Here is a 26,135-nt window from a genome sequence, read left to right on the forward strand (position 1 = left end):
CCGCGAGGAGCGGGTTGACCAGGGAGGCCAAGGGGGCTGTTAGCGCCCAGGGCTGGGGGTGGGGGCAGCTGGGAGAGGCTGAGGAGGGGGACACGCCTCGCTGTCCCAAGTGGGGGAGGCTCCAGGGCCGCCAACCAGGCTGGGGCCCTCGGGGCGGGGGCAGCGGGCGGCATCGGGGGCATGGGGTCCGTCCTCACTCCTCAGACTGCACCTCCATCCCCCAGGGCTTGCAGAGGAGCTTCCTGCTGGCTGTGACAGCGCTGAAGGAGGCCAGGGAGCCCAGCCGCCTGGGGAGGCAAGACCCCCCCCCCCGCGGCCCAGGGGGCTCCAGGGAGACCAGAGCAGCTGGAAGGATGAGAACGGGAAGGGCGGTCTCTCCGGATTTCCTAGCCCCCAAGCCCAGGCACCCCCCAGCCTCTCTGCGTTTTGTTCCTCTCCAGGGGTGCCACCCAGCCTGGGGCTCCGGCCTCCCGCTGTCCCTCCTCGCAAGACCAGGCGGCCCCCGCACCCTCCTCCACCCCACCAGCTTCCCGCAGCAGACCTGGGGCCGGCCAGCCGTGAGAGGGTGGCCGTCTTCCCGTGGATAGGCAGCCCTGTCCTCTTCCGGACCCCGGTATGCGGTGGCACTGGGGACTCCACGGTGGTCATCGGCTAGTGCCAGGGGCTCAGATGCAGCCCCAGAGCTGCCCCACTGGGCCTTCTTCTGTCTGTGGTGATGTGAGGCTTAGGAACGCGGGGCCTGGAGGCCAGGCTTCCTGTCTCTCCGCTCTTCACCTCTCTGCCCTGAAATACTTCCTGCTGGGACCCAGGGGTGTTATCACTGGACTTCCAACCGTCCGTCCCCAGCTTCCTGCCCCCTGCAGACTGGAGCACCCTCAGTCCGGGGACTCAGAGGTGACCCGTGGCTACCCACGACCCTCCAGTTCTGTGGACGGCTTTCCTGTCCTCAGTGACCCTGTTCCCACCCCTTGCAGCTCCTGTGGTTCATCCTCCACCCCCAGTTCCCGTCTCTGTACAGCCCCCAATTCCTTCAAAGCTCTCAACCCCTTCCTTAGTTCAGACCCTCCTGCCCCCAAACCCTGCTTGGCTCCCAGAGCCCAGATGTCTCTCTTCTTACTCATTGATGAGTCTCTGTCGCCTCCTTAGATCCTCCAGGTGATAAGTGACTGCCTTCACCCGGGCTGGGATGCCCGCAGGTCCCTGCTGCATTCCTGCCAAACGTGGTCTCCTTCTCTTTCTTCTGCAAAGCACCTCTGGTGGTGGGAGCCCCTCCAGGGTGTACAGGCCAGGCTGGGAGCATCCAGTGGCTCTCTGTGCCCGAGAAGGGGGGGAAAGGGGCCAGAGGGCAGAACTGGGCCTCTCAAGGGAGGCCTTGGACTAAAACAGGGAGTCAGGGGTCTTGGGAAGCCCAGATCATGGAAACAGGGTGACTGATGCAAAGAAAGGAGGGTGTGGTCCGTGCTGGTGGACAGCAGAGGGAAGAGGTGGTAAGTTTAGCTGAGGATAGGATAGCAGTGGGTATGATTTTAACCAAGGAGTGCCGAAGGGCACAACGTTCGTCATACCAGCAGGGGTGGGGTGTACTGTTCTTCCGTCCAGGTGGGGCTGTAAAGCACAAAAGGAGAGCTATGTGCAGAGGACACCCCCACCTGTAATTGTTTCTTGGGCTGCGTCTCCCAAGCACCTGTCCATCCGGCAGTAGGAGCTACGGTGTCCATCGGCCAGGGGTCCCCAGACGAGGGCTTATTGCTGTAAGGCTTAGTGCAAAACTCCACAGTCTTACTTCTCTCTCCTTTTCTCTGTGTCTACCCACCTGGGCCTTTGGCTAAGGTTCTTCCAGAAAAGGCCTCCGGATCGCTGGGGCGGCAGTCCAAGGCTCTGGGAAGCCAAGCCAGGGGGTGCCGAGCGGCGGACCACTCTGGAACACCTAAGGGAACAAGGGAGGCTTGGGGCTGGCTCACCCCATTTTATGGAGCATCCGCTCGCTCCAGGGATTCAGGGGTCCCGTCTTTCCGTGGGACCCTCCGGCCACGTGCTCTCCTAGCCGTTTCCGCTGAGGAGGTAGTGAGATCTCTGCTTTGCGAGACTGGAGACTGCAGTTGTTTGAGCCTCGGATCTCAGGCCAAATCTCAAACGTCTACGCCCAGCAACCAGAGAACACCGCATTCAGCTGTTACAGAGGAAGGCCCCAGCGGCTCCGCTGATGTGACAGGCAGGTTCCGGCTGGTCAGTGCAAGGGCCCAGCGGAGCAGAGCCTCCGTTCACTCCTGCTTTGTCTCCCCTAACTCAGATACTAACTGCTATCCTTCTAAGTAGCAAGGGGTGTGCAGAGGGGTTTGAGAACAGGGCCCAGCACTTCCAAAGTCCCCAGACTACATGCAGACTGGCCTCCTGCTCTCCAGGGGAGTGTCCTAGGGGTTGGCCTGGATTCTCTCTCTTCTCGTCTCCACCTCTCCTTATGGGATCTCCCCCAGGCCCATGACTTTAAATACTACCAATGTGCTAAGGACTCCCAAATCCCTATCCTCCCCTGGACTCCACACATGGAGTCCACATCTCCTCCCCAGCCTTCCCCACCTCCCGGGAAGGCACCCCAAATGCCCAGTTGCTAGAACCCACAAACCTGGTATGCCTCACTTTCCCTCAACTCCCACATCCAGTCTGTCAGCAAGTCGTGTCAGCGCCACATCGAAAATATACCCAGGTTTTACTTAAAATGAAAAAGTTAAAAAATAAAGGTTCACTTAAACTAAAAAAAGGCGGGGGGCGCTTGGCTGGCTCACTAGGGAGAGCATGCCACCCTTGATCTCAGGGTTGTGAGTTCAAGCCCCATGTTGGGCAGTGTGGAGCTACTTGCATTAAAAAAAAAAAAAAAATTTTTTTTTTGATTTTTAAAAAAAGTTTCACTTAAATTTTAAAAAGATAAAAAATAAAATAAAATACACCCGTTTTGACCACTCCTCAGCCTTTCCACTTCCACCGCCACTCTTCGGCTCATCTACCCCGGCCCAGACTACTGCAGTGGGTTCCTCCCGCTCTCCCTGCTTCCCTCCTAACTCCCCAATCATCTCTTCTGCCCGGAGCAGAGTGAGTTACCCTTTAAACATGGTTGTGTGAAATGACAGACAGATTGAGATTTACTTCAAAATAATCTGAGGAGGAGGAGGAGGCTGGGCGGTCGCACAGATGAAATGATCGTCCCTGGAATGATAATTTTTGAAGATGCCGGCAAGGGCACACTGGCTTCGTGATGGGTATTTTCTCTACTTCGGTATTTGTTTGACATTTTTCACAATAAAGAAATTGGGGAGAAAGGAAAACGTCTGCTCACGCCATTTCCCTGCTGAAAACCTTCCACTGATCCCCACTGCCCTTAGGATAAAATCCAAACCCTTTTCAATGGCTTGTAGTCCGACTTTACTCTCTACGTTTCCCTTGGGCGTGAAGTTTCAGTTTCACTGGCCTGCTTCCTGGTCCTACAAGATACTGCGCTTATTTCTTTGTTGGGGCTTACCACCCCCTCACACGCCCCCACCCCAACCCGGGCTGTTATCAGACCGGCTGCTTCTCAATCTTCCAGATCTCAATTCAAACTCACCTCCCCAGAATGGCCTTCCACAATCACCCTATCCAAACTTGTGTCTCCAGAACATTCTATTTTGCATTACATTACGCTCGTCTTTTATTTTTCTATGATACTTCTAACTGAAATTGTATTTACGTTTGGACCGTCTGTCTCCTCCCTCCAGAAAATAAGTTCTGTTTATCTTCATCCCTTATCTAACTGTTGAATCCTCGGTGCCCAATATCACGTCCAGAACGCTGTAGTTCTGCACAAAAACTATTTGCGGAACAACTTAACGAATCATTGGTCCCCTGAGACCAGGCACTGAGCTTCTTGTTCCTTATTTGCTACTCCTGTCGGGGAAGAAGCCAGGCGTGCAGGCTTCCCTCCATCCCCTCCCCACTGGGTGGGGAGGACTCACTTGGCAAAGGGGATGAGGTTGTCTCCATTTTCCTGCACGACTGGACTGGGCTGGGTGGCCGGACCCGGTCTCCTCATTGGTGCTGGGAGGATAATGGAAAACGAATCATTCACTCATGCCCCGGCTGTAGGGACGAGACCAGCCGAAGATCTAGAGATTGGGAAGAGGGTTTGTGGTTCACGAAAAAGGAAGGAGAGCCTCAGGGGTGTTTCTAGTGCTGGGCATGTTTAGGAGCTGACCGCACACACAGTTTAAAGGCAGCGAGCGTAGGGAAAGTGGACGTTAAAGATAAACCAGGAAATTAATTTTCTGGAGCCAAACGTGCAGAGCCAGCGAGACCTACAGATGGTGACTTGGGGTGGTGGGAGGGCAGACAGGCGGAGACTGGTAGGGCAGAGGGGCTCGGGGGTCGCGGCGCAGAATCGCCGGTCGGGCGCCGACAGCTGAGGGCTGGTAAACGGTCAGGTGCGAGCGCCCACGAAAGTCACACGGGGGCAGCGCAGAGTGGTCCGCCGGCTCCGAGGAGGGAGCGGAGGAGGGGGCGCTCGGGACTGCGTGCAGGAAACGGGGGGCAGGCCCAGGGCCAGACTCGGGGGCGGCCGGGCACACAGAGCAAGCGAGGACGCCAGCGGAGCGGTCTGCGCGGGGCGCGCCGGGCCCGGGCGGGTAGGCCGAGCTCAGGGGCTCTGGGCGGGCGCTCCCCCTCCCCGCTCTCCGGGGCGGACGGCACTCCACAGCGGCCCGGGAGGTGGCGCAGGCCTTGCGGGGCCACCTGAGCGTGCCAGCGCGGGGCGGGGGTCCCGGGCGGGTGCGCCGGGCCGGGCCTGGGGGAGCGGCGGCCTGCGGGCGGAGCCCGGCGAGGCGGAGGCCCGGCCTGTGGGTCGGGGGCAGGCCGGGCCCGAGACGGCACCCGGGCTCCTGCCGGGCTTGCGCCACCTGCGGGCCGGGCAGGGGAGCGGACGGGAGCGCACAGCGCCGCCGGCCGCGCCAGGCCCCCGCACCTGAGGCGGCGGCGCGGCGGGTTCTAGAACGCCAGGCCGGGGCGCGGAGGGCAGAGGCGCTGACGGGAGCGCAGCGGCGGAGCCGGCGCGCCGCGCACCCGGGGGCGGGGCCGGGGCGGGGCCAACCCTGGGCGGGGCGCGACGGGCGGCTCCGCCCCTGGGCGCGCCTCCGACGGCGGCGACGTGCGCGGGTCCGGGGCCTGGGTCCCCTCCAGGGCCCGCCCCCCTGCCCCCCTGCCCCCCCCAGCCCTGCAGCCACCCTCCGCCCCCCACCGCCCTGCCGGGTTCCTCGGGCGCCGTAACCCTCCCGCCAGCCAGCGTCCTGCGCGCCTTTCTGCGCCCGCCGCTCGGTTCCCCGTCCGCGCCCGGTGGGCCCCACAATCCGAGCGCATTGCCCCCTTAACAGCAGTTCCCGGGGCGCTCCCGGGCCCGAGTCGGGACGGCGCGCGCGCCCGCCCGCCCGCGTGCGCGCGCCCGCCGGTCCCCCGCCTCTCGCTCCCGCCCCAGCTCGCGCTGCCCGGGCGGGCGCCGGCCGCTGGCGCCGCTGCTGCTGCCGCCCCCGGGGCGCGAGTCCGCCGCCCGCCGCCCGGGGACCCGGCGAGGGGCGGGCGCAGTCCCCAGCCCGCTCCGGATCTGCCGGCCGCCGTCTCACGCCCCCCCCCCCCCCCCCCGCCCCGGGAAGGTCGCCCCCGTGCCCTCCGCCGAGCCGCTCGGGGAGCCCCGCCGCGACGAGGTGAGCGCTCGGGGGGGGGGGGGGTGGTGGGAGGGCGGGGGAGGGAGGGGACGCCCGCCGAGGAATGTGCCGGCTGGGGGGCGGGGAGCCGGGGTCCCGGCCGGCCGCGGGAGCCGGGGTCATGTGCTGTTTGTCCCGCGGAGGCGCAGAGAGGTGCCAGGCCCGGGGCGGCCGTCGGGCGGCCGGCCGGGAGGGAGCACCGGGTCCGCATGGCCGCCGGCACAGGCCGGGACCGGGGTCCGCGCCGGGATCACCGGGCGGGCCGGGGGCAGGTGGCCCCGGCCGACCCTCGGCCGCGCCACCCTCTTCCCTGCCCCGTGAGCCGCGACGGCGTGACCACGGCGTTTCCCTGTCGTGGCCCCTGCCCTGGGCAGGGTCTGGGGGGTCGGGGCTGTGCTTCCTGACACAGCCTCTGTGATCTGAGCTCCTCCCTTCCTGTCCTGGGACGCACCGACCCTGTCCCCCTTCCCGTGCCCTGACCAGGAGGGCTGCGGAGGGGAGGCCCAGCAGGACGGGCGGTGTGGTCCTGTGGGGCCACAGAAGGGGCCCCAGCATCCCGGTCTGCCTTCGCGAGCCTCCACCCTCCTGCCCGTGGGCGTGGGCTGCTCAGCCTCTCCTCCCAGGGTGTGAGCACTGGGGCACCCACATTCCTGGGCTCCAGCCTGGCACCTTCCCCAGGGCAGTGGACGCCATAGCGCTGGCCCCAGGCTGGGGCTGGGACCTGCCCGGTTCCTTTTGGGGAGACCCCAGTGCTTTCCCGTCCCCCAGTGAAGTCACAGGTATTTCTCAGGGAGCCCCCAACAGAGGAGCCCTGGGGGTTGGTGTGATGGATACAGGATGACCCCACCCTCCCCTGCCCATTGTCCAGGATCCTGAGGAGGAAGTGCTGGGGGCTGGGCGAGGGGTTTGGGGCCCACAGGCTGCCCGTGGATCCCAGGCCTGGGCTGTTCCTCCAGCCCTTGAACTTTGCCCACTGGCAGTTCCTCCCCGTGTGGAGGCTGTGCGCTCTAGGTTTCTACTTCTTGGCTGGCACCGTGGGGGAATTTTAGGGCAGGTTTTAGGTTTGGGGTTTTCTCTCCTGTCTCTCCTGGGCTCCCACTTTGTGCCGTCGCCCCAGAGCTGCCCTCCCTGTCTGCGATTTCTGTGTCCGCGATCTTCTGTGGCTCCTTCCTTTGGTCCTTCCCTCATTTCCTCCGCAGCACGACCTGGATCTGCCTCCTGCTGTCTGGGATCTCTCCCTCTCTCCGTGTCTGTGACTTTCTGTCGCTCCTCTGCCCCTCTTCCTGTCACCGCCGGTGTCTCTGCCTTTGCGTCCCTCTCTCTGAACTGCCCTCTGTCCAGCCTCTCTCCCTCTTCTCTCTCTGGGCGTCCAGTACACTTGTGAGTGACGAATAAAAATATCACGGTCCCTGTCCTTGGACTCACATTGCCTTCAGCCACTCGGAGGGACCGCTGTCCTCCCTTCCCTAACCTTGCCCCCTGCCCCTGCCCTCCAGCCGTGGAACCCCGACCCACCTCTGGAGCCCCAGGTGCCTCCTAACCACTCTTCCCCCACAACCAGGGTTTCCCCCACAGCCCCAGCTGGTGTGGCCAGGCCCCAAGGGTAGGATGGGGCTTCCCCTACGAGGGCCGGTGGCAGCCAGAGCTGATACAGCCCCCCTGGTCTGGGGCCAGGACACCAGGTAACTCTGGGATGATGGCCCAGGGCCCTGCGAGCTGGGATATGGCCGGGGAGAGAGGCAGGAACACCACTGGGGAGTCCCTGAGGAGAGTGACATTTGGGAGAAAGGCCAGAGGGTCAGGAGCTAGGTCCCGGAGGGGCTGGGGAGCTGGGGAAGGGGGTGGAGATGCTGGATCCTGGGGGCAGACGCAAGGCAGTGTCCGGGTCCCCCCAGCGGGCTCTGACCACCTCTTCTGTCTCTGTCCTTCAGCTGAGGAGGGTGAGCGTCTCGGGAGCCATGGCTGGCGCCTCGGTGAAAGTGGCCGTGAGGGTTCGGCCCTTCAACGCCCGTGAGACCAGCCAGGATGCCAAGTGTGTGGTCAGCATGCAGGGCAGCACCACCTGTGAGTGAGTCCCAGGGGCTTGGCTGGGCACGGGCGGGGCAGGCGGGCCCGCCACGCTGGCCCGGCGGGCCCGCCACGCTGGCCCGGCCGGCCGCGCTGAACCAGGAGGATTGAGCTGGGTGCGGAGCAGGTGCTAGTCGAAAGGGCGGGGGCAGGGTGGGGGCAGGCTGGCCTTTCCGAGCTCCCAGTCCCTGGGAGGGGGAATGTTGGCCTGGAGCCCTCCATTGCCCAATCGGGGAGGCAGCCTGGTGGGGGGGCGGGTCCTGAGAAGCCAAAATTAGCCTTGTGGCTGGAGGGGGTGGGGCGTATTAAAGGGGAGAGGTGAACTAGCAGAGAGGTGGGGAGTGGGTTACCTGGACCCCCACAACGTGGGGGCACGGGCAGAGGTCGGAGTGCCTGACCTTGGCCTTCCTGTCTTTCCTTCTCCTACCCCGTCAGCCATCGTCAACCCCAGACAGAGCAAGGATGCCCCCAAAAGCTTTACCTTTGACTACTCGTACTGGTCACACACTTCGGTGAGGTTGCCGGGGTGAAGGGAGAGCTCAGCAGTGAGGAACGGGGGTTTAGGCCCTGGGGAGGGGGCACTGCTGGGAAATAGGGCTGGTTTTATGTTTGGGGTAATAGGGACCGGGGTGGGAGGGCCATGACCCCAGGGTGGGGGTGAGTAGGGCCCTTAGGGCATGACTGAGACCAGGACGCGGGGAGGGGGAATCCCTCGGGGTGACCGTATAGGGTCCTGTCTCGGGAGAGTAGAACCATGCCTGGGGGTTGCTCAGGGCACGTAGGACCTTTGGGCGATCAGCAGCGATGGGGACAAGACTCTCGGGACCCAGACCCTAAGGACGGGGTCACGTAGGGTTCCCGCTCTGTCTCTGCTTCGCTAGGCCGAGGACCCCCAGTTTGCATCTCAGCAGCAGGTGTATCGGGACATCGGAGAAGAGATGTTGCTCCATGCCTTCGAAGGCTACAACGTGTGCATCTTTGCGTACGGGCAGACCGGGGCTGGGAAGTCGTACACAATGATGGGGCGTCAGGAGCCAGGGCAGCAGGGCATCGTGCCCCAGGTACACGCCCGCGACCTGGTGGGGCAGCCAGGGCAGAGCAGCTTCAGCTGCCCCCTGGGGCAGGAAGGGCCCACGGACTATGGAGCAGAGACCTGGGTCTCTGAGGCTGTGCTGATAGGGAATGTGAGGCGGGGAGGGGCGGCCCCGTGGGGAGGGGTCTCTGCCCCCATCGGAAGCAGCAAAGCTAGAGCCAGAGCCTTGCTGCTGGAGAATCCTGGGTCTGAACCCTGGTTCTGCCACTTGTTGCGGTTTTATGTCGTCTGTGAATGCGGCTCATCGCAGACACGCCTACCGTAGTCAGGGTGCGGACTGTAGAGAAAGCAGATGCGGGTAACCGGGAGCTGACCGTGATTCTCCCTGAGCGTGCGGCACAGTGGCCTTGCTGCGGGCTCTGATGTCAGGGTGCCGGTGTTTGCTTCCTGGCTCACCATATGGTCGTTGGTGACGCTGGGCAAGCATGAACCCCGGGGAGGTTGCTTTCCCATCTGTAAAATGGGAACACCCGCCCCCTCGGGGTGGGGTGGGGGTTAAACAGAGCCACACAGGCCGGGGCCCAGCAGGGGCGCCAGGAACAGCTGCTTCTCTGTGTCCCCTTCCAGCTCTGCGAGGACCTCTTCTCTCGTGTTAATAAGAACGAGAGTGCTCAGCTCTCCTATTCCGTGGAGGTGAGCCTGCGTCCTGGGGGCCCCGGGCTGGGGAGAGGCAGCAGGGGCAAGACTACGGGCATCTCAGGACTCAGGCAGCCTCGGGCCTGCCCGTGGCCCTGCCCCGTTACTCACGGAGGCTTTGGGCAGACGATTTCATCCCCCTGCTCTTGAGTTTGTTCACCCCTGAAAGGCTAGTGACTGGCCCCCCTCCTAGGGCTGTTGGGTCAGCGAGCCCGCGTGTGCGAAGTGCTCGGCACCGCGCCTGGGGCGACGTGAGTGTTCGGTGTCTGCGACATGCCGTCACCCACGTCCCGTCCGGGGAGTTGAGCGCAAGTTTCGTTATCAGTACGTTTAGCACGCTTGTCGCTTCTTATTTGCTTCTCCTGCTCAGGTGAGCTACATGGAGATCTATTGTGAGCGGGTGCGAGACCTCCTGAACCCCAAGAGTCGGGGCTCTCTGCGGGTCCGGGAGCACCCCATCCTGGGCCCCTACGTGCAGGACCTGTCGAAGCTGGCCGTGACCTCCTACGCAGACATTGCTGACCTCATGGACTGTGGAAACAAGGCTCGGTGAGGCCGGCGGCCGGAGCGCAGGGAGAGGGAGCCAGGCAGGTGAGAGGCCGGATGCAGTGACCGCTCCTTCCCCCCAGGACCGTGGCCGCCACCAACATGAACGAGACCAGCAGCCGCTCGCATGCTGTCTTCACCATCGTCTTCACACAGCGCTGCCATGACCAGCTCAGCGGGCTGGACTCGGAGAAGGTGGGGTTCCCCCAGCCCTGGCTGCCTACCCCGTTCCGTTGCCGGGCATCGCACTGATCAGCCCGCCCCTCCCGCCTCCCACACCCCGTTACCTCCTGCCCTTTCCCCTGACCCCAGGTCAGCAAGATCAGTTTGGTGGACCTTGCTGGCAGCGAGCGGGCTGACTCCTCGGGGGCCCGGGGCATGCGCCTGAAGGTAGGGGGCTTAGGAGGGACGGGTAAGGTCGATGCTGGGTGCTGTGGGTGGCGGTCTCTGGCTGGGGGGGAGGCAGAGCAGAGTCGGGGAGGGGGCCCCTGTTGCCCGTATTCCTCATTCCTTTCCAGGAAGGTGCCAACATCAATAAGTCCCTGACGACTCTCGGGAAGGTGATATCGGCCCTGGCGGATCTGGTAAGACTGGGGGCTGGGAAGAGAAGCTGGCTCTGGGACGGGGCGGGGACCGGGGGTAGCTCATCCCGACCCCCTTCCCCTTCCATCCCCAGCAATCAAAGAAGCGGAAGTCGGATTTCATCCCTTACAGGGACTCCGTGCTCACCTGGCTGCTCAAGGAGAATCTGGGTGAGGAGCCCCTCCTCTCTCTTTTTACGGACCCTGCCGCCCTCCCCCCTTTGACACGTCTGACGAATCCCCTTGCCACCCCTAGAATCTCAAATCCCCCAGTCCCCCAGCTGTCCCCTGACTGCCCCCCAACCGTCCCCATCCAGGGGGACACCCTTGGAAGCTGTCCCAATGCTGAGGCGAGCCGTGGGCCCTCTCTGAGCCCATGCCCACCGCTGGCTTGGTCCTCCTCCCGCTGATCTGTCCTGGAGACGTCAGAGGTGTCCCTGACCTCACCCGTCCCGCGTCTGACCGCCAGCGTCCGCGGGCAGTTCCCCGACTCGTAGCTTCACCCCATCTCGGACGGTGACCCTGCCAGGCCCCTGACCCTGAGACCCAGCCTGACTGCTCTCAGGCCCTGGCTCACCTGACTTTTCCCCGCTCCTCTCGCAGGTGGGAACTCACGCACGGCCATGATCGCGGCGCTGAGCCCCGCAGACATCAACTACGAGGAGACGCTCAGCACCCTCAGGTGGGGCTCCGGCGGGAGCCGGGCGGCTGGGAGGGGGCCGGGAGCTCAGAGGCCAGCAGCTCGAGACCCCGGCTGGGAGACAGGCCGAGCCTCAGCCGGACCCAGTATCTAACGGTCTGGGAGAGGGAGGGGACAGACCGCAGACCCAGGGGCATCTGGGCCGCACCCACCCAAGTTCCCTCCTCCCCAGGTACGCTGACCGCACCAAGCAGATCCGCTGTAACGCGGTCATCAACGAGGACCCCAACGCCCGGCTGATCCGAGAGCTGCAGGAGGAAGTGGCCCGGCTGCGGGAGCTGCTGCTGGCTCAGGGGCTGTCGGCCTCGGCTCTGGGAGGTAGGGCTCCAGGGGAGGGCCGCTCAGGGACACCCCTCCGCCCGCCGCGTCCCCTGGCTGCCCGCGCCTGGTCCTGAGGCCGGAGAGGGCCCGCCGACCACGAAGCTCTTCATATGCCTGGTGGTGCGGACGTGGATACGCAGAGGGGACATCGCAGGCCTTCAGCCGTTCCAGAGCCGGGGGCGCGGATTCTCTGGGGGGGGTGAGGGTTCAGGGGGCCTTGACGACTGCTGCAGTGAAGGAGCTGGGGAAGATGGCAAGCCCTGCGTTTATGGTTCAAGCAGTAAATCACGTAGGAGAGGCTGCAGGGCACCTGCCTCCACAGACGGTCGCGTGACGTGGACCATCACGGGTCCCGCCAGCCGTAAGCGTGATGATAGTCAGCTGTGGAGTGGTTTCTACAACGGGACGTTCAGCCTCGCGAACGCTGGATGGTGCCCTGGTTAGAGGCTGCATAACCCGTGCCGGCCACGTCACGTCTGGACTCTGCATCCAGTCCCGGGGACCGAGGGGCACGGGGGTGAAGAACGGGGGTGTCCGTTCTTGGGGGGAGCAAGGTGAGGTAGACTCAACACTCCCCTCCTGCATCTGGAGGGGAGCCTTGCAGAAGGGAAAGCGGTAGTCTTGCTCACCCCAGAAGGCACACGTGACACGGGGTAGATCGCAGCTTGCCGCGGCCGAGAAGCCTCTGATGGTGGGAGTCACCTTGCGGCCTTGTTCGGTAATGAGCTCTCCATGCCTGGAGGGGAACAAGCAGACACCAGGTGCCCGTGTGTCAAGGCCGCAGCAGGGGAGCTCCCTGCTTGGCGAAGGTTGACCAGATGTCTTCCGGAGTCCTTACAGGCTGGTCCCTACTGACACCTCTGCGTCTCTGATGGGCTCCACGTTTTCTCAGCCTCCTCTGAGCTCTTTCTCCCCGGCAGGCCTGAAGGTGGACGAGGGGAGTTCCGGAGGAACCCTGCCTGCTGTGTCGTCCCCCCCCGCCCCAGCTTCACCCTCACATCCCCCCGCACACAACGGCGAGCTGGAGCCCTCCTTCTCCCCCAGTGCTGAGCCCCAGATTGGGCCTGAGGAGGCCATGGAGAGGCTGCAGGTGGGCAGCTTGAGCTGGCGAGGGGAGGGAAACCAGGAGCTGCTGGGAGTCTGCTTCTCCAAGGCCAGAGCCCAGGAGGAAGGAGGATCCCCGGGGGCGGGACCCCGGCCTCCCTGAGACCCGCCTGTCACGTGCCCCCAGGAGACGGAGAAGATCATCGCCGAGCTGAACGAGACGTGGGAGGAGAAGCTGCGCAAGACGGAAGCCCTGAGGATGGAGAGGTGCGGGGGGCGGGCTGGCAGCTGGGACTCTGGAGGGGTGCGGCGGGGAGGGGAGGTCGGGCCCTGCAGGGAAGGAGCTCGCGGGTCCCCGTAAGACCATCTGTCTCTCTGCCTCCAGAGAAGCATTGCTGGCCGAGATGGGGGTGGCCGTCCGGGAGGACGGGGGAACGGTGGGCGTCTTCTCTCCGAAGAAGGTGAGTGAGGGTCCACTGAGGCCTGGGAGACCCTGGAGGGGTTAGAGCAGAGGGTCGGGGGGCATGGGTGAGCCCCAGCTCTGATCTCCGCGTTTGTCCCACGCCCATCATCTCCTCCCGGCAGTCAGCCCGTGGCCGGTCTTGCTAGGTGCCCGTGGCCGGGGCTCTAGGGGCTGCGGATGGATGCCAGGGTCCCTGCCCTTCCGGGGGGCGGTTCTAGAGCTGCTTGGAGTCCACGTTTTAACAGATGTGTGTGTGTATGTGAGTTCACACGGAATTCATCTCTGATTCCCAAGAAACGGGGTTTAGGGGTTACCCCGGGGGCTGGCGGGACGCGGGAGGCTGGGGGGTGGGCTGGGATGGCCGTGTGTTCACCGCGCGCTCTTCTGTGTCGAGTTTTGTGCCCTGTGTGTGTGTCAGCTGCTCAGACACGCAGTCCGACACACGTTCCTGAGAGTGACTGGCAGACGCCGTAAGGGGAGGGGCAGGGGCGCAGGCGCTGAACTGTCAGATGTGAGGGTCCGTGCAGCTGGAGACGTGTGGAAACTGGCTCCCGGGGACGCGGTTTGGAGGCCGCACAGGATGTGGGTGACAGGAGCCGGGTGTGCGCCGGGGTGAGCGCTGCGTGCCCAGGGGACGCAGGGAGGTAGTCAGGCTTGCCCGGAGGTGGGCGAGGCCCTCGGTCTTCACCGGCCAGCACGACTCAGGGACGGGCCAGTCAGCGAGGACGCAGGCTGTAGGCCGCCGGCGGGGCTGGGGATCGTGGAGCCCGTCCTGGAGGTGCGTTGGAGCAGAGCGGGAACTTCCGGTCCTTCCGGGGGGCCGGCCTCGCCTGTGTGGTCCCCAGCACAAAGCCCACGGGATCGGGCCCTGGTCGGGTGCGCTGTGCTCAGAGCCGGGCGGGGCTGCCTGGAAGAGGTGGGCGATTGTTGGCAGGAGGCCTCCCCGATCTCGTAAGGTCGGGGCCGTCTAGGAAACAACACGCAGGCATCGTCAAACGGGGATCCCCGAAGAGGAGCGGGGTCTGCCCTGCCCAGCCTGAGGCACAGCCAGGGAGTGAGTGGGCATGGTGGGGGTGACTGAGGTCTGGTCCAGGGCTGGGCACTCCAGACTTTGAGGTCCCTCTGTGGTCTGCATCTCGGACAGGGGGCCCACAGATGGCTCTCCGCGTGGTTTGCAGCCGTGCAGGGGTGCTGGGTGCCCCTGATGGGGGGGTGTTTCTTTCCTGGAGAGCATCACGCTGCACAGGGATGGGTGCCACCCCCTAAGGCCAGGGGACCAGCGGACGGGTTAGGTTGGGTTTGGTTTTGAATTGTTCCCATAAGGGGAACGTGCACGTGGTGCAGAGAGATCAGTACGGTGGAAGGGAGATCTTCCTTCTGCTCTGCGGGCCTGCGCCGTTACCCGTTCCTGACGCGTTCATCCAGGGTTGGTCTGTGCGCAGAAGGCGTGAGCCAAGCACGCTTGTCCCCGTGTCCACGCACACCACCTTTCTCTGAACCAGTGGTGGTTCCCTCCCTTACACTTCTCTGGGGGACAGGTGTCAGCGTTCCGTCTGTTCTTTCTCGTGGCGTCTGAATATTCGGGTGGGTGTGGGATCGTGTTTAACCAGACTCCCGCCAGTGGGCACTTAGCTTGTCTTGCGTCCTTTGACACTAAGCCACGTTCCGCTGCGTGGACTTACGGGTGGGTTAATCATCTCAAGGACAAATTCCCAGATGTGGGGGTTTGGGGTCAAACGGTTGCCATGTAAGATTTTGGCGTATCTTGCTAAAGTGCCCTCCAGAGATCATAACCGGGCCCCTTTACACTCCCTGGAGCACCACAGGAGAGCCCACGTTCCCTCACCCTCTTCGGCCTTCTGGTCTTTGCTGGTCTCGCTGGTGAAGACGGCGTGTTAGGGCAACTTACTGTCGCGTCTGCTCAGGGTGGTGAGGCTGCACGCGTTCTCACGGGAAACGGCGGGTGTGCTGTGGGGTCGAGAGCTGCTAGGCTCTGGGTTTGGTGGGGCAGGCTCCAGCCTGGAATGCTCTGGCGGGGATCGGGTCCTGCGGGAAAAGCTAGTTTGCCTCCAAGAGAGTGGAGAGTCTTCCAGGGACTCCCACCACCGGCCCCAAGGACGTCTTAAATCACTGATTTTCCAACCTGGCCCAGGACCTCCTTCCTGGGGGCCGCAGGGGGTGGACAGGGCCAGACTCTGGGTCCCCTGTCCCCAGCCTCGGCCCCAGCATCTCCCTGCTTATCTGCTTGACGTATTAGGCTCCCAGGTACAGTTTCATCCAAACAAAGGGTTCCAGAGCCAAACAAAGATGGAAAAGCACTGCCCTAAATCGTGTCTCCTCTCTCGAGGGATAGATTGCTTTCTGCTTCCGGAGCCCATCCATGTCTGCCGTTCCCAGAGCAGGCCTGAGGCTGCAGCGAGGGAGGGCGTGAGCGTCCTCGGGCCGGGAGGAGGGTGGCAGTGACGGTTGGGTGCCTGGGCTGGGGCAGGCGCGTGGACACGCATCGTATCCCGGAGAGCCATGGGCCGGGACCGTGGCTGTTTCCCAGCCAGTCCCTGCACCCTGTGCTCTCCCGCCTCGGGGCCTTCATCCTGACTATACCTTCTACTGTTCTCATCCCCGTCATCCCCAAGGACCAGCCGCCATGCTGTCCTCCCAACGCCCTGCGCTCCAGGCGTCCTTCACGGCTCTTTCCCATGAGTGCTTCCCTGGGGACAGAGGGCTGATGAATGAGGGAGCTGAGGGAGGGCATGAAAAGGTCAGAAGCTTCCGTGGGGCGTCCGCTCCCCACGTGTCGTGGGCTCCACCCCAAGGTGACTCTATTTCCCCTGCTGAGGGGCCAGCAGTGTCTGGCTGGGGCTCATCTGCGGGTCCCCGGCCCCTCCTGGGGTCTGGCAGGTAGAAAGGCCGCAGTAAGTCCTCGCAGAATGTGGGCAGGGCATCTCGTGTTCGGGTGGGCGGCTTCGGGAAGCTTCACGGAGGAAGTGGCATTTGAGACAGACCTTGAGGGACAGGAAGTGAATGATTTTGACAGGTGGGGCTGGGGCCGGGAGGGAGGCTGTTCCAGGCCAGGGAACCTGGGAGCAGCTCCCGAGGGCGGTCAGGGGTGCAGGAGGCCTGCTTCTGGGGCGGATGCTCTGCAGCCCACAGGGCAGGAACACGAAGGCAAGGGGGCCCTGGGACGGGGCTGGGGTACGTGGGCTGTGGCCCTGCCCTGGGGGCCCTGACCTGGAGGCCCAGGGGTACCCGCATCAAGAGCAGGCTCGAGTCAGGTGGCCACGGGGTGCTGGCTGGAGGGGTCTGGGTGGAGAAGGGCCCCACTCAGCAGTGCTGTGTGCGGGCGGGGGCAGGCCCGGGGCGGGGAGGGCCGAAGGAACAGCGGACGGAAGGGAGGGAGACTTCCCTGGGCTTGGCGGTCAGGGCTGTCGGGGGTGGGGGTCACGGGTAGAGGGACGAGGCCCAGAGTTCCGTGCCTGGGTGGGGGCGGGGGTGTCGACAGAGAAACTGCAGTCGGGAAAGGTGCTTCTGGGGAGGGGCACGGGCTGGGTTTCCGGTGCAGAACAGCGTCCTGCTCAGCCAGCCAGGTGTGCGGGGTGGGTCGGTCGGGGAGGCCCCGGGTGAGGCAGCCTGGGCGGCGGTGGCTGGGAAGAGCCGGGAGTCTGCTGTGAGCAGCGGGTCTGTTGGTTTCCTTTGCTTTTGCATCGAGCTGACGCTTCCTGCCCTTCAATTACAAAAGTCGTCTGTGTCCCTAAGAAACTCGAGCTGGAAAGAGAGGTGGGAAGTGGGGTGCCTTCACCCTGCGCCCGCGCACACTCTCCACGTGAGGCAAGAGGCATGCCGAAGGGAAATGAGACGGGCATGGAGCGGGATGGAGAGGGGCGCGGGGAGAGCAGGGGCGAGGGCCGGGGCGTCCTGAGGTCTCCGTCAGGGACATGGGTGGGTCGGCCTGTGCAGAGACTTGGGGCTGTCGGGGCCGGACGGGGGGGGGTGGGTCTGTAGACCCTTGTGTGTGTGGAGAGGTGTGTGACTGGGGGTCGGGGGGTGGGCGAGCTCCCCGAGGGGGGGATGCAGCCGGCAGGGCTGACACCCCCCCAACGCCCCTGACCCCTCCCCTCCTCCCTCAGACCCCCCACCTGGTGAACCTGAATGAAGATCCCCTCATGTCAGAATGTCTGCTCTACCACATCAAAGATGGCGTCACCAGGTAGCGTGTACCCCCCGTCTGTGGAGCAACCTCTCCCCGGGGGGTGTGGCTGCAGACAAACGGCTGCACCAGTGACCCCTTTTCCGGTGACCTTCCTGGAGACCCCCCAGCCCGCACGGCCCAGCTCGCCCTCTGGCTTCCTAAGTTGTGAGCGTGGCCGCGCGTCAGCCATCACCTCCACCCACCACTTTGGGGTGGGTGAGACACCTCTGGGGACCAGCCTGGCTCGTAGGGATAGCTCCCCGAATTACTGGGGCAGAAGAGCGGTGGGAAACTCAGACGACCACGTTCGTAGCCCTTGGCATCCCTTGGTGCGGTGAAGCCCCAGCTTCACGGTGGGGAGCAGTGCCTGCAGGGCAGGTGGCCTTGCCAGCTAACGCCAACGATACCCTGGGGCTTGGGCCTCCGAGGTCACCTCCTGGAGCCGAAGGGGTGAGGGTGCCCCTTCTCCCACCACAAGCACGTACAGCTGTGCTGGGTGATGATCCTGGGTTAGGAGGGAGCCCTCGGGACAGTCAGCCCTCGGGCTGGGGGGAGCCCGCCCTGCTATAAGCTCCCTTTCCCCACGTTGTGTAACATGGTGAGTCAGACACGGGCTTCCGAGTCAGGCAGGTCTGGGCTCGGATCCCAGCTTCACTGGTGCGGGGCTGTGTGACCTTGGGCAGGTTACTCTTCTGAGCCTCTGCTTCCTGATCTGTGAAGTGGGAGTAACTGCTTGGCTTACGGAGTTGGGCGAACTTGCGCTGGGAAGGGGCTTGGCCAGTGTCTGGCCCGCGCTCAGAAAATGCCGGCCGTTGCTTCCCCAGGGTCGGCCAGGTAGATGTGGACATCAAGCTGACCGGGCAGTTCATTCGGGAGCAACACTGTGTGTTCCGGAGCATCCCTCAGCCGGACGGAGAAGGTAACGTTTGAGGGGTGAGTGGCGTGGCCACTGAACGCAGTCCCGTCCCACGCTGGGTACAGAAGCTGCGGAGGGTCTGCAGCCTGGGAGCGCAGCCGTGCCCCTGGCCTCAGAGGGCCTTCGGGCTCAGCTCTAGCTGCCTGCGCCTGCCCCGGGCACGCGGTCTGCCACGGTGGGCAGGGAGTGGCAGCGTCCCCGAGGCCGACCCGCAGGACCCCGGCGTGCGTGGGGTGGGGCTTGGTGAGGAGGAGGTCCTGCCCTCTTCCTAGATTTTTTAGTCTCAAATAGCGCCCTGGTCATTTCCCATGAAAAGCTGTATTTGTTTTGGTGGGAATCTGAGTGTATCTCTGCAAAACCCGCTTGCATCCAGACCGCAGAGGCTTCCGGCCCACATATCCCTCTGGTTCCAAGACTCTCAGAGATTTTTAGCCCTGATCTGGCCGAAATGGTGAAAGTGTTTAGGGATCACGAGACCTAACGGTGAAGGTGGTAGACTGTCTGATACGGTGACAAAACAATACTTGTGCAGTTTGGGGGAGTTCTTGTTTTTTTTTAACATAATATTTTTTTGAGAGAGAGTGTGAGCGTGTACGCACATGCGTGCAAGTGCGGGGGGAGGGGCAGAGGGAGAGGGCCTCGGGCCGACTCTGCCGAGCAGGGAGCCCGACGTGGGGCTCGATCTCTCGACCCTGAGATCACGACCTCAGCAGAAATCGAGAGTCGAACGCTTAACCGACTGCACCACCCAGGCGCCCCCAGGCTGTGTGTCGAGGTCACCGTTTTGTCCTGGTTCAGTCGCTGTTTTAAGAAATGGAACAGTTTGGGTTTACTCCGGCCCCAGTGGAGTCGAGCCCTGGGAAGCACGTAGGGCCCGGAGGCAGGGTGCTGTACGTGGGCGCGCTCCCTCGGCTGAGCCTGCGCATGGTAGATTCTCTGCTGGTCGACTTGTCTGTCTGACCAGCTAAGCGAGCTCCGTGAGAGCCGGGATTTGGGGCTTTATCTCCAGGGTGTTTCCAGGACCTACAGTAGCGCCGGGCACGTGGTAGGGGGGCAAAGTACTTGCGGAGCGAGTGAATGAATTTGGGGCGTGGTGGGACAGGTGGGGACAGACCGGTACCCCCACGGCCACCCCTGCCCTGCCCTCTGCTGTCACCTTTCTCCTGCCTGGCCCTCGGGGTGACGAGGTGATGGATGCGAGCCTGCCTTCGAGCTTGCGCCCCGAGGTCTGTCCCCCTCCCCGTCCTGTCACCAGCCCTCCGCCCAAAGCTGCGTTCTCTGCTTTTCCTCTCCCACGGCCTCACGTCACGTCCGTCCTGCTTGCTTTATTACTTGCAGTGGACACAGGAACTCAGGTTCACCTAGTGCTTTCTTTGAGCCTCTCAAGCATTCTGTAAGGAGGGACTTACTCGTCCCGGCTTATAGAGGCCACGGAGGTCAGACAGCTTGCCCAGCAGTCCTCTGCTCAGGGTCCGTGACAGTGGGGCGCCGCTCCTGGAGGGCGGGGAGCTGCCCCGTGCCCCGTGCCCCGTGTCCAGTGAGCAGCAGGCTCCGGGGGGTGTAGGGACTGAGGAGCACCTCGGTAGATGTTTTGAGTCTTGTGTGTGGCTCGAGAAGGGCAGGCAGGGGGACAGTCTGACCACAGTGGGCTGGGGCTATAGCAGGAGCCCGGGCTGGGCCCGGGAGAGCGCTCGCGGGAAAGGAAGGAGTGTGCATCTGGGGGGCAGAAGTCGCAGCCTGCCGACTGCTGGACACGGGAGACCCAGCTCTCGGAGAGTGACGGCTTTGTTGAGCCCCTGCTGGGGAGGATGGGGGGGCACCAGGGAGCCCCTGCAGAGGCTTCTGGAATTGTAGCTGGGGCTCTAACCTTCCTTCTGCTCTTCCTTTCCTGTGCTGCCTGCCACCAGAGGGGCCATGGCACCCCTGACAGGTACTGGGGGGGTGGGCCTGGGGTGCATGCATGTGTCTTGGGGTACTGCAAGATGGGCGTCTGTGACCATCACCCCCTCCCCCAGGGTCTAATGGCCCCCTTTCCTCTCTCCCTCTGGCAGTGGTGGTCACTCTGGAGCCTTGTGAAGGAGCAGAGACCTATGTCAACGGGAGACTGGTGACCGAGCCCCTGGTGCTGAAGTCAGGTAGAGGACGGGGTGCCGGACGCAGAAATAAGCCGGAGCCAGCATGGGGATGTGACGGAGGAAGGGGCCAGGAAGGGGAGATGAGGACTCGGCTCTTGGGGTCTCTTGTGGGCCTGGGGAAGCAGGAAGAGGGTGCCAGGCTTCCCCGAGTCCCTTTGGCCATCAGGGACGAGGATCAGCAGGGGCCGACCGCCCTCAGACTTGGGCTGGTGGGAGAGGTGGTGTGCGGGCTCCTGGGCTTGTGGGCAGGGCCCTGGACCCCGTGGGCGTGGGGATGGGGTGGAGCGCGCCCACCTTTCTCTGCTCCCCTCTGCAGGGAATAGGATCGTGATGGGCAAGAACCACGTTTTCCGCTTCAATCACCCGGAGCAGGCACGGCTGGAGCGGGAGCGAGGGGTGCCCCCGCCCCCCGGACCGCCCTCCGAGCCGGTCGACTGGAACTTCGCCCAGAAGGAACTGTTGGAGCAGCAGGGCATTGACATCAAGCTGGAGATGGAGAAGAGGTACGGGGAGAGGGTGCTCTCTGGACGGTCCCCCCAACCCGAGTCGTCGGCCACCCCACTGAGGTGGCTCCAGAGCCCCCAGCAGCTCTTCTGCCCTCCTCCCCCAACCCCAGGCTGCAGGACCTGGAGAATCAGTACCGGAAGGAGAAGGAGGAGGCTGATCTTCTGCTTGAGCAGCAGCGACTGGTGAGGGCTGGGCAGGGGGGTGAGGGTGGGGGGCGCACGCGCAGAGGGACTGGAGGGGGGCGTGGGAGGGGCATAGGGCTCAGGCACAGAGGGACTGGACTGGGGGGCAGCCGGTGGGGCAGGGGGCACATGCTCAGAAGGACCAGAGGGGGCACAGGAGGGGCAGGGGCGCTCGTGCAGATACAGAGGGACTGGATTGGGGGGGCAGGCAGGGCATAGGGGGACACACAGAGGGACTGGATGGGCGGTGGGGGGGCATGCGTAGGGCATGCAGAGTGGCGTGATGAGGGCGCGGGGGGCGCACAGAGAGGCGCAGGGCCTGTAGAGGCGGGAGATAGGCTGGTGGTGCTTCAGCTTGACTGTGCTTTTGGTTCATGCCATCTGAGCCAGAGTGGGGAGTGGGCGTGGGGTCGAGGGGTGGCCGTGGCGTTTAGGAGGAGACAGGACGGTGACTTGGGGGGCAGACTGGGTGCAGGGAGTACCCCCCCCCCCCCCGCCCCGAGTAGGGCTTCCTGGACTCGATCTGTCTGATTTTTACCTTATCCGAGTACTGCCTGTGCCGGCACTGACTTAAGGTTGTTGTGGGAGCGGATTAGTCTTCAGTGTAGTCTGGTCCTGAGCGCTGATCTCTGTGCGGGCCACGCAGACTCGATGTAGCCCCCGCTCCTGCTTGCGGGTCGCGTCTGCCAGCCGCCGTCCACGCACCTGGCGTCCTTAAATCCTCCGCGAGTGTCTGCGAGGGAGGCTTGTTCCTTCCCTCGTGCCGCCGGGCGGGGGTCGGGCGCGCGGTGCCGCCGGCGCGTCTCCGGTGCTCCGTCTCCGGTGCTCCGTCTCCGGTGCTCCGTCTCCGGCGCCCCGGGCGGTCCTGACCCCCCGCCCCGTTCTTTCTGTGGCCGCAGTACGCGGACTCGGACAGCGGGGATGACTCCGACAAGCGCTCCTGTGAGGAGAGCTGGCGGCTCATCTCCTCGTTGCGAGAGCAGCTGCCCCCGACCACCGTGCAGACCATCGTCAAGCGCTGTGGCCTGCCCAGCAGCGGCAAGCGCAGGGCCCCTCGGAGGGTCTATCAGATCCCCCAGCGGCGGCGGCTGCAGGGCAAGGACCCCCGCTGGGCCACCATGGCCGACCTGAAGATGCAGGCGGTGAAGGAGATCTGCTACGAGGTGGCCCTGGCCGACTTCCGCCACGGGCGGGCAGAGATCGAGGCCCTGGCCGCGCTCAAGATGCGGGAGCTGTGTCGCACCTACGGCAAGCCCGAGGGCCCCGGGGACGCCTGGAGGGCCGTGGCCCGGGATGTCTGGGACACGGTGGGCGAGGAGGAAGGCGGCGGAAGTGGAGGTGGCGGCGGCGAGGAGGGGGCCCGCGGGGCGGAGGTGGAGGACCTGCGGGCGCACATCGACAAGCTGACGGGGATCCTGCAGGAGGTGAAGCTTCAGAACAGCTGCAAGGACCGTGAGCTGCAGGCCCTGAGGGACCGCATGCTGCGCATGGAGAGGGTCATCCCGCTGACCCAGGTGGGGAGGGCCCCAGGCCGCGCGCATGCTCCTCCACGCCCTCCTTCCGCTCCTTCCCTGGGCTAGCGGGGCTCCCCCCCTCCCAGCAGAGCCTCTCCCGCTCCCTGTAAACAGTGTAGGTTGGGAATCCCGGCCTCGCCATCCGCAGGGCGCGGACCGCACATGCACATCTCTGAGCTGCACCCCAAGCCTGCTCGGTCCGAGTCTGGGGAGGAATCTGCATTTGTAACGGGTTCCCAGGGGTCTCAGAAGTACAGCAGAGCTTGAGAAGCCCCGTAGGAAGCGCACAGCTCTTAACTTGCCGCTGGACGCAGGTTCACGTGCACGTGCGCCCCGGGGGACCATCCCCCCACCCCCACGGGAACCGCCGTGCTGGGCGCTCCTCCCGCACCCCTCGTGTAACTCCTCACAACAGCCCTTCAGGGGCGTGTGATCGCCCAACCCTGGCGTGCACGGATTCACTGAAGAAGCAGACATCTGAGCGCCTGCTGCGTGCCAGGCGGGGCGCTAGCCGCTGGGGTTACTTACAGCAGACACTTGGTGCAGTGTTCCCGCTTGCCTTCCCTGATGCATGGCCGTGCCGGCTCGGGGTCACTGACGGCTTACCTTCTCCTGCCCGGCTTCCTTGCTGGTCCGGGATCTCGCTGGGCACCTGCCGCCTCCAGCCTTTGCGCCTAGAGTGCCTTCCCCCCACTTCCTCCAGGTGTTTACTGTGGTGACAGCCTCCCAGTGGACCCTGGTGGCAGCCACCTTCACCCTGGCCCCCCTCCCCTTCCCTGCTCTGCTCTTCACCCGAATATATACTTTTTTTCTTTAAGATTATTTGTTTGTTTGAGAGAGAGGGCATGAGTGGGGGGAGGAGCAGAGGGAGAAGCAGACCCCCCCCCCCAGCAGGGAGCCCCATGCAGGACCCGATCCCAGGACCCTGAGATCATGAGCTGAATCAAAGGCAGCCACTTAACCGACTGAGCCACCCAGGGGACCCCAAATGTGCACATTTCTATAAAGCACATCATATCCTATGTTACAGATGCTTCTGTTAACGTAAATAATATATGTTAAATGATAGAAGTATGCATTTGTACTTAACTTTTTGCGGAAGGATAGGCTATGTACCCTACTGTGTACTTTTGTCATTCACTTATCAGCTGTGTCTCGCCCCTTAAATGATGGCAGGTGTTTCCCTTACCTTCTGACTGCTCCATCCCCCGGGCACGTTATTTATTCAGCAGGATTACAGGTCTCTGCTCCCGACCGCACCCTGAGCTACAGCTTTCCCGGGTTAGCAGTTAATTCTCCCCCCAGCCCTGTGCACTAGGTACTGCGGCCATGCACACGAGGGTCTGGGCACCGGCGGGTTACTGGCCAGGGCGCAGACCACAGGCCAGGATCAGCTCAGACAACTGCCCCAGGCCCCTGTCTCCAAGCCCCCCTGCGACCCCCTGCCCTCGGCCGCTCAGCGCTCGGCTCTCTCACAGCCCTTCTCTGTCGCCCTCTTCCCCACCCCCCCCAGGATCACCAGGATGAGAACGGAGAGGCCGGGGAGGCCGCCTGGGCCGCGCCGCCGGGGTCGGAGGCCGCGGAGGAGGAAGCCCCCGGCGAGCGCGCGCCCCCGGCCCCAGCGCGGCCCCCGTCGCCGCCCCTGTCCAGCTGGGAGCGGGTGTCCCGGCTCATGGAGGAGGACCCCGCCTTCCGCCGGGGTCGCCTGCGCTGGCTCAAGCAGGAGCAGTTGCGGCTGCAGGGACTGCAGGGCGCGGGGGGCCGGGGCGGGGGGCTGCGCCGGCCCCCAGCCCGCTTCGTGCCCCCTCACGACTGCAAGCTGCGCTTCCCCTTCAAGAGCAACCCCCAGCACCGGGAGTCGTGGCCGGGGGCGGCGGCCGGGGAGGCCCCCGCGGCGCCCCAACCCCCCGAGGAGGTCGCGCCCCCTCCGGCCGCCCCCGCGCGCCGGCCCCCGAGTCCCCGGAGGTCCCACCGGCCCCGCAGGAACTCCCTGGACGGAGGCGGCCGGTCCCGGGGAGGCGGGTCCGCACAGCCCGAGCCCCAGCACTTCCAGCCCAAAAAGCACAACTATTACCCCCAGCAGCCCCAACCGTACCCCGTGCAGCGGCCCCCGGGGCCCCGCTACCCGCCCTACACCACTCCCCCGCGCATGAGGCGCCAGCGCTCGGCCCCCGACCTCAAGGAGAGCGGGGCGGCCGTGTGAGCCCGGCCCTGGGGGCGGGCAGCGGGGAGCCGAGCCGGGAGCGGAGCAGTACCCGGAGCCGCTGCTGCCCCAGGAGCCCGGGGCAGGGAGGCGACAGGTGGGCGAGAAGGTCCGAGTAGGTGCTGGACGGCGTGGAAGAGGCTGGGCCGGAGGCTGGAGGAAGGAAGCGCGCACGGAGCTGCCCGGAGCAAACCAAAGTGAAGGAAGAGAATGGGAGCTGCCTCGGGGCGCCCCTCGCGAGGGGGGGGGTCCCCACAAATGCTGCTAGGGGTGGGGTGGGGGGCTGGGGTGCTGCGTAGCCAGTGTGTGACTTTCTTTTCAAGTGGGGCAAATGGGAGAGGACCTAGGGTGAGGCGAGTTCTCTTCCGGGCCCCTGTCTGTCTGTCCGTATGTGGTGGGCTTCTGTTTCCAGGGAGGTGAGGCGTGGCGGGATCGCAAGTCATTCCTCTCCCCTTCCAGGCCTCCTGCTATACTTGGGGGACCTGTCTGGATTCTGGTTTTGCTGGGGTCCCATGAGGATGTGGGGCCCTTCAATAAAGGATAGCAAACACAGGGAGCTTGTTGCTGGTGGTGGTTTGGTTTGGGTTTTAACTGAGGTGTAGATTATCAAAGTAAAATGCACAGATCCTATGTGTGCGGCTCAGTGAATTTTTATACAGGTGTGCACCCTTGCAATCACCAGATCAAGATGTGAGACCGCTCTCGTCCTGGTTTCTTGAGCATTCCACATGGTGACTCCCACTTCAGAGTGCCTGAGTCCTTTTATTTCTCTCTGTTTTAGCTTACCCAGCGCTCCACCGCTGCCCCCAGCTCCGCCCTTGGGCAGTGACCCAAGCTCTCCTGCACCAAGGAGAGAGGGAGGGATGGGGGGGGGGCGTGGGACAGCAGGAGACCCACCTGTCCGTGGCCAACCTGTTGTTCCTAACGGCACATGGAGGATTTGGGGGGCAAGGTGGGGTTCGGCTCCACCCAATCACCTCACTGTCAGGAAGGTCTCCCAAGTAGCCGGAATTCTGTTGGTTACTGAACAGTGAACACGTTGGTCAAGCTTCCTGCACCTGATTATTTTTGTCCTGTTCGTGTCCCCTGCTTTTCGGCAGGGCGTGTTCATCATTCCGAGTAGTCTTTTGTTTTAAGACTGTCCAGGAAGGATGCTGCCGGCTTGCTTTAATGTTCTGACTTGGAGGGACGAGCCCACAGCAATGCCCTATGGGAAAGGTTTTGGAGGTGACATTGTACCCCCGCCCTGCCCGCACCTTGCCGCGCTCCGGAATCCCCATGTGTTCATCCTGTTCTCAGGAAAACAGTTCCACCCATTTGA

At 64.0% G+C, this 26,135-nt stretch overlaps 2 protein-coding genes across 5 annotated transcripts; one reads left to right on the plus strand and one right to left on the minus strand.

The window, feature by feature from the left end:
* Positions 1-110: 110 nt before the first annotated feature.
* Positions 111-5,064, minus strand: INCA1 (inhibitor of CDK, cyclin A1 interacting protein 1). Its single transcript, XM_028125014.2, is given in 8 exon segments — positions 111-307; positions 310-345; positions 542-707; positions 1,118-1,311; positions 1,566-1,605; positions 1,814-1,927; positions 3,987-4,068; positions 4,988-5,064. Coding segments are annotated over 7 exon segments (741 nt in total). The 5' UTR covers positions 4,064-4,068; positions 4,988-5,064; the 3' UTR covers positions 111-193.
* Positions 5,065-5,654: 590 nt separating this feature from the next.
* On the plus strand, positions 5,655-25,366 carry KIF1C (kinesin family member 1C). 4 transcript variants are annotated; one of them, XM_088028049.1, is made up of 24 exons: positions 5,655-5,720; positions 7,282-7,402; positions 7,652-7,784; positions 8,223-8,299; positions 8,669-8,848; positions 9,448-9,513; positions 9,887-10,065; positions 10,146-10,257; positions 10,375-10,452; positions 10,581-10,646; positions 10,739-10,814; positions 11,247-11,325; positions 11,516-11,661; positions 12,585-12,754; positions 12,896-12,975; positions 13,094-13,169; positions 17,296-17,375; positions 18,182-18,276; positions 20,325-20,408; positions 20,725-20,911; positions 21,025-21,097; positions 21,997-22,404; positions 22,519-22,611; positions 24,125-25,366. In XM_088028049.1, exons 3-24 carry the CDS (start codon positions 7,679-7,681, stop codon positions 24,812-24,814), a joined length of 3,201 nt encoding a protein of 1,066 aa, XP_087884175.1. In that variant the 5' UTR covers positions 5,655-5,720; positions 7,282-7,402; positions 7,652-7,678; the 3' UTR covers positions 24,815-25,366. The 4 variants fall into 4 exon arrangements, with proteins under 4 accessions (XP_087884175.1, XP_087884174.1, XP_087884176.1 ...); XM_088028048.1 differs by having other exon boundaries at positions 21,997-22,611; XM_088028050.1 differs by lacking the exon at positions 24,125-25,366 and having other exon boundaries at positions 21,997-23,616.
* Positions 25,367-26,135: the final 769 nt, after the last annotated feature.

Source organism: Eumetopias jubatus, unplaced genomic scaffold (genome assembly GCF_037043125.1).
Source record: "Eumetopias jubatus isolate StellerSeaLion01/CBP00866 unplaced genomic scaffold, mEumJub1_p1.0 scaffold_10, whole genome shotgun sequence".
NCBI lineage: Eukaryota > Metazoa > Chordata > Mammalia > Carnivora > Otariidae > Eumetopias > Eumetopias jubatus.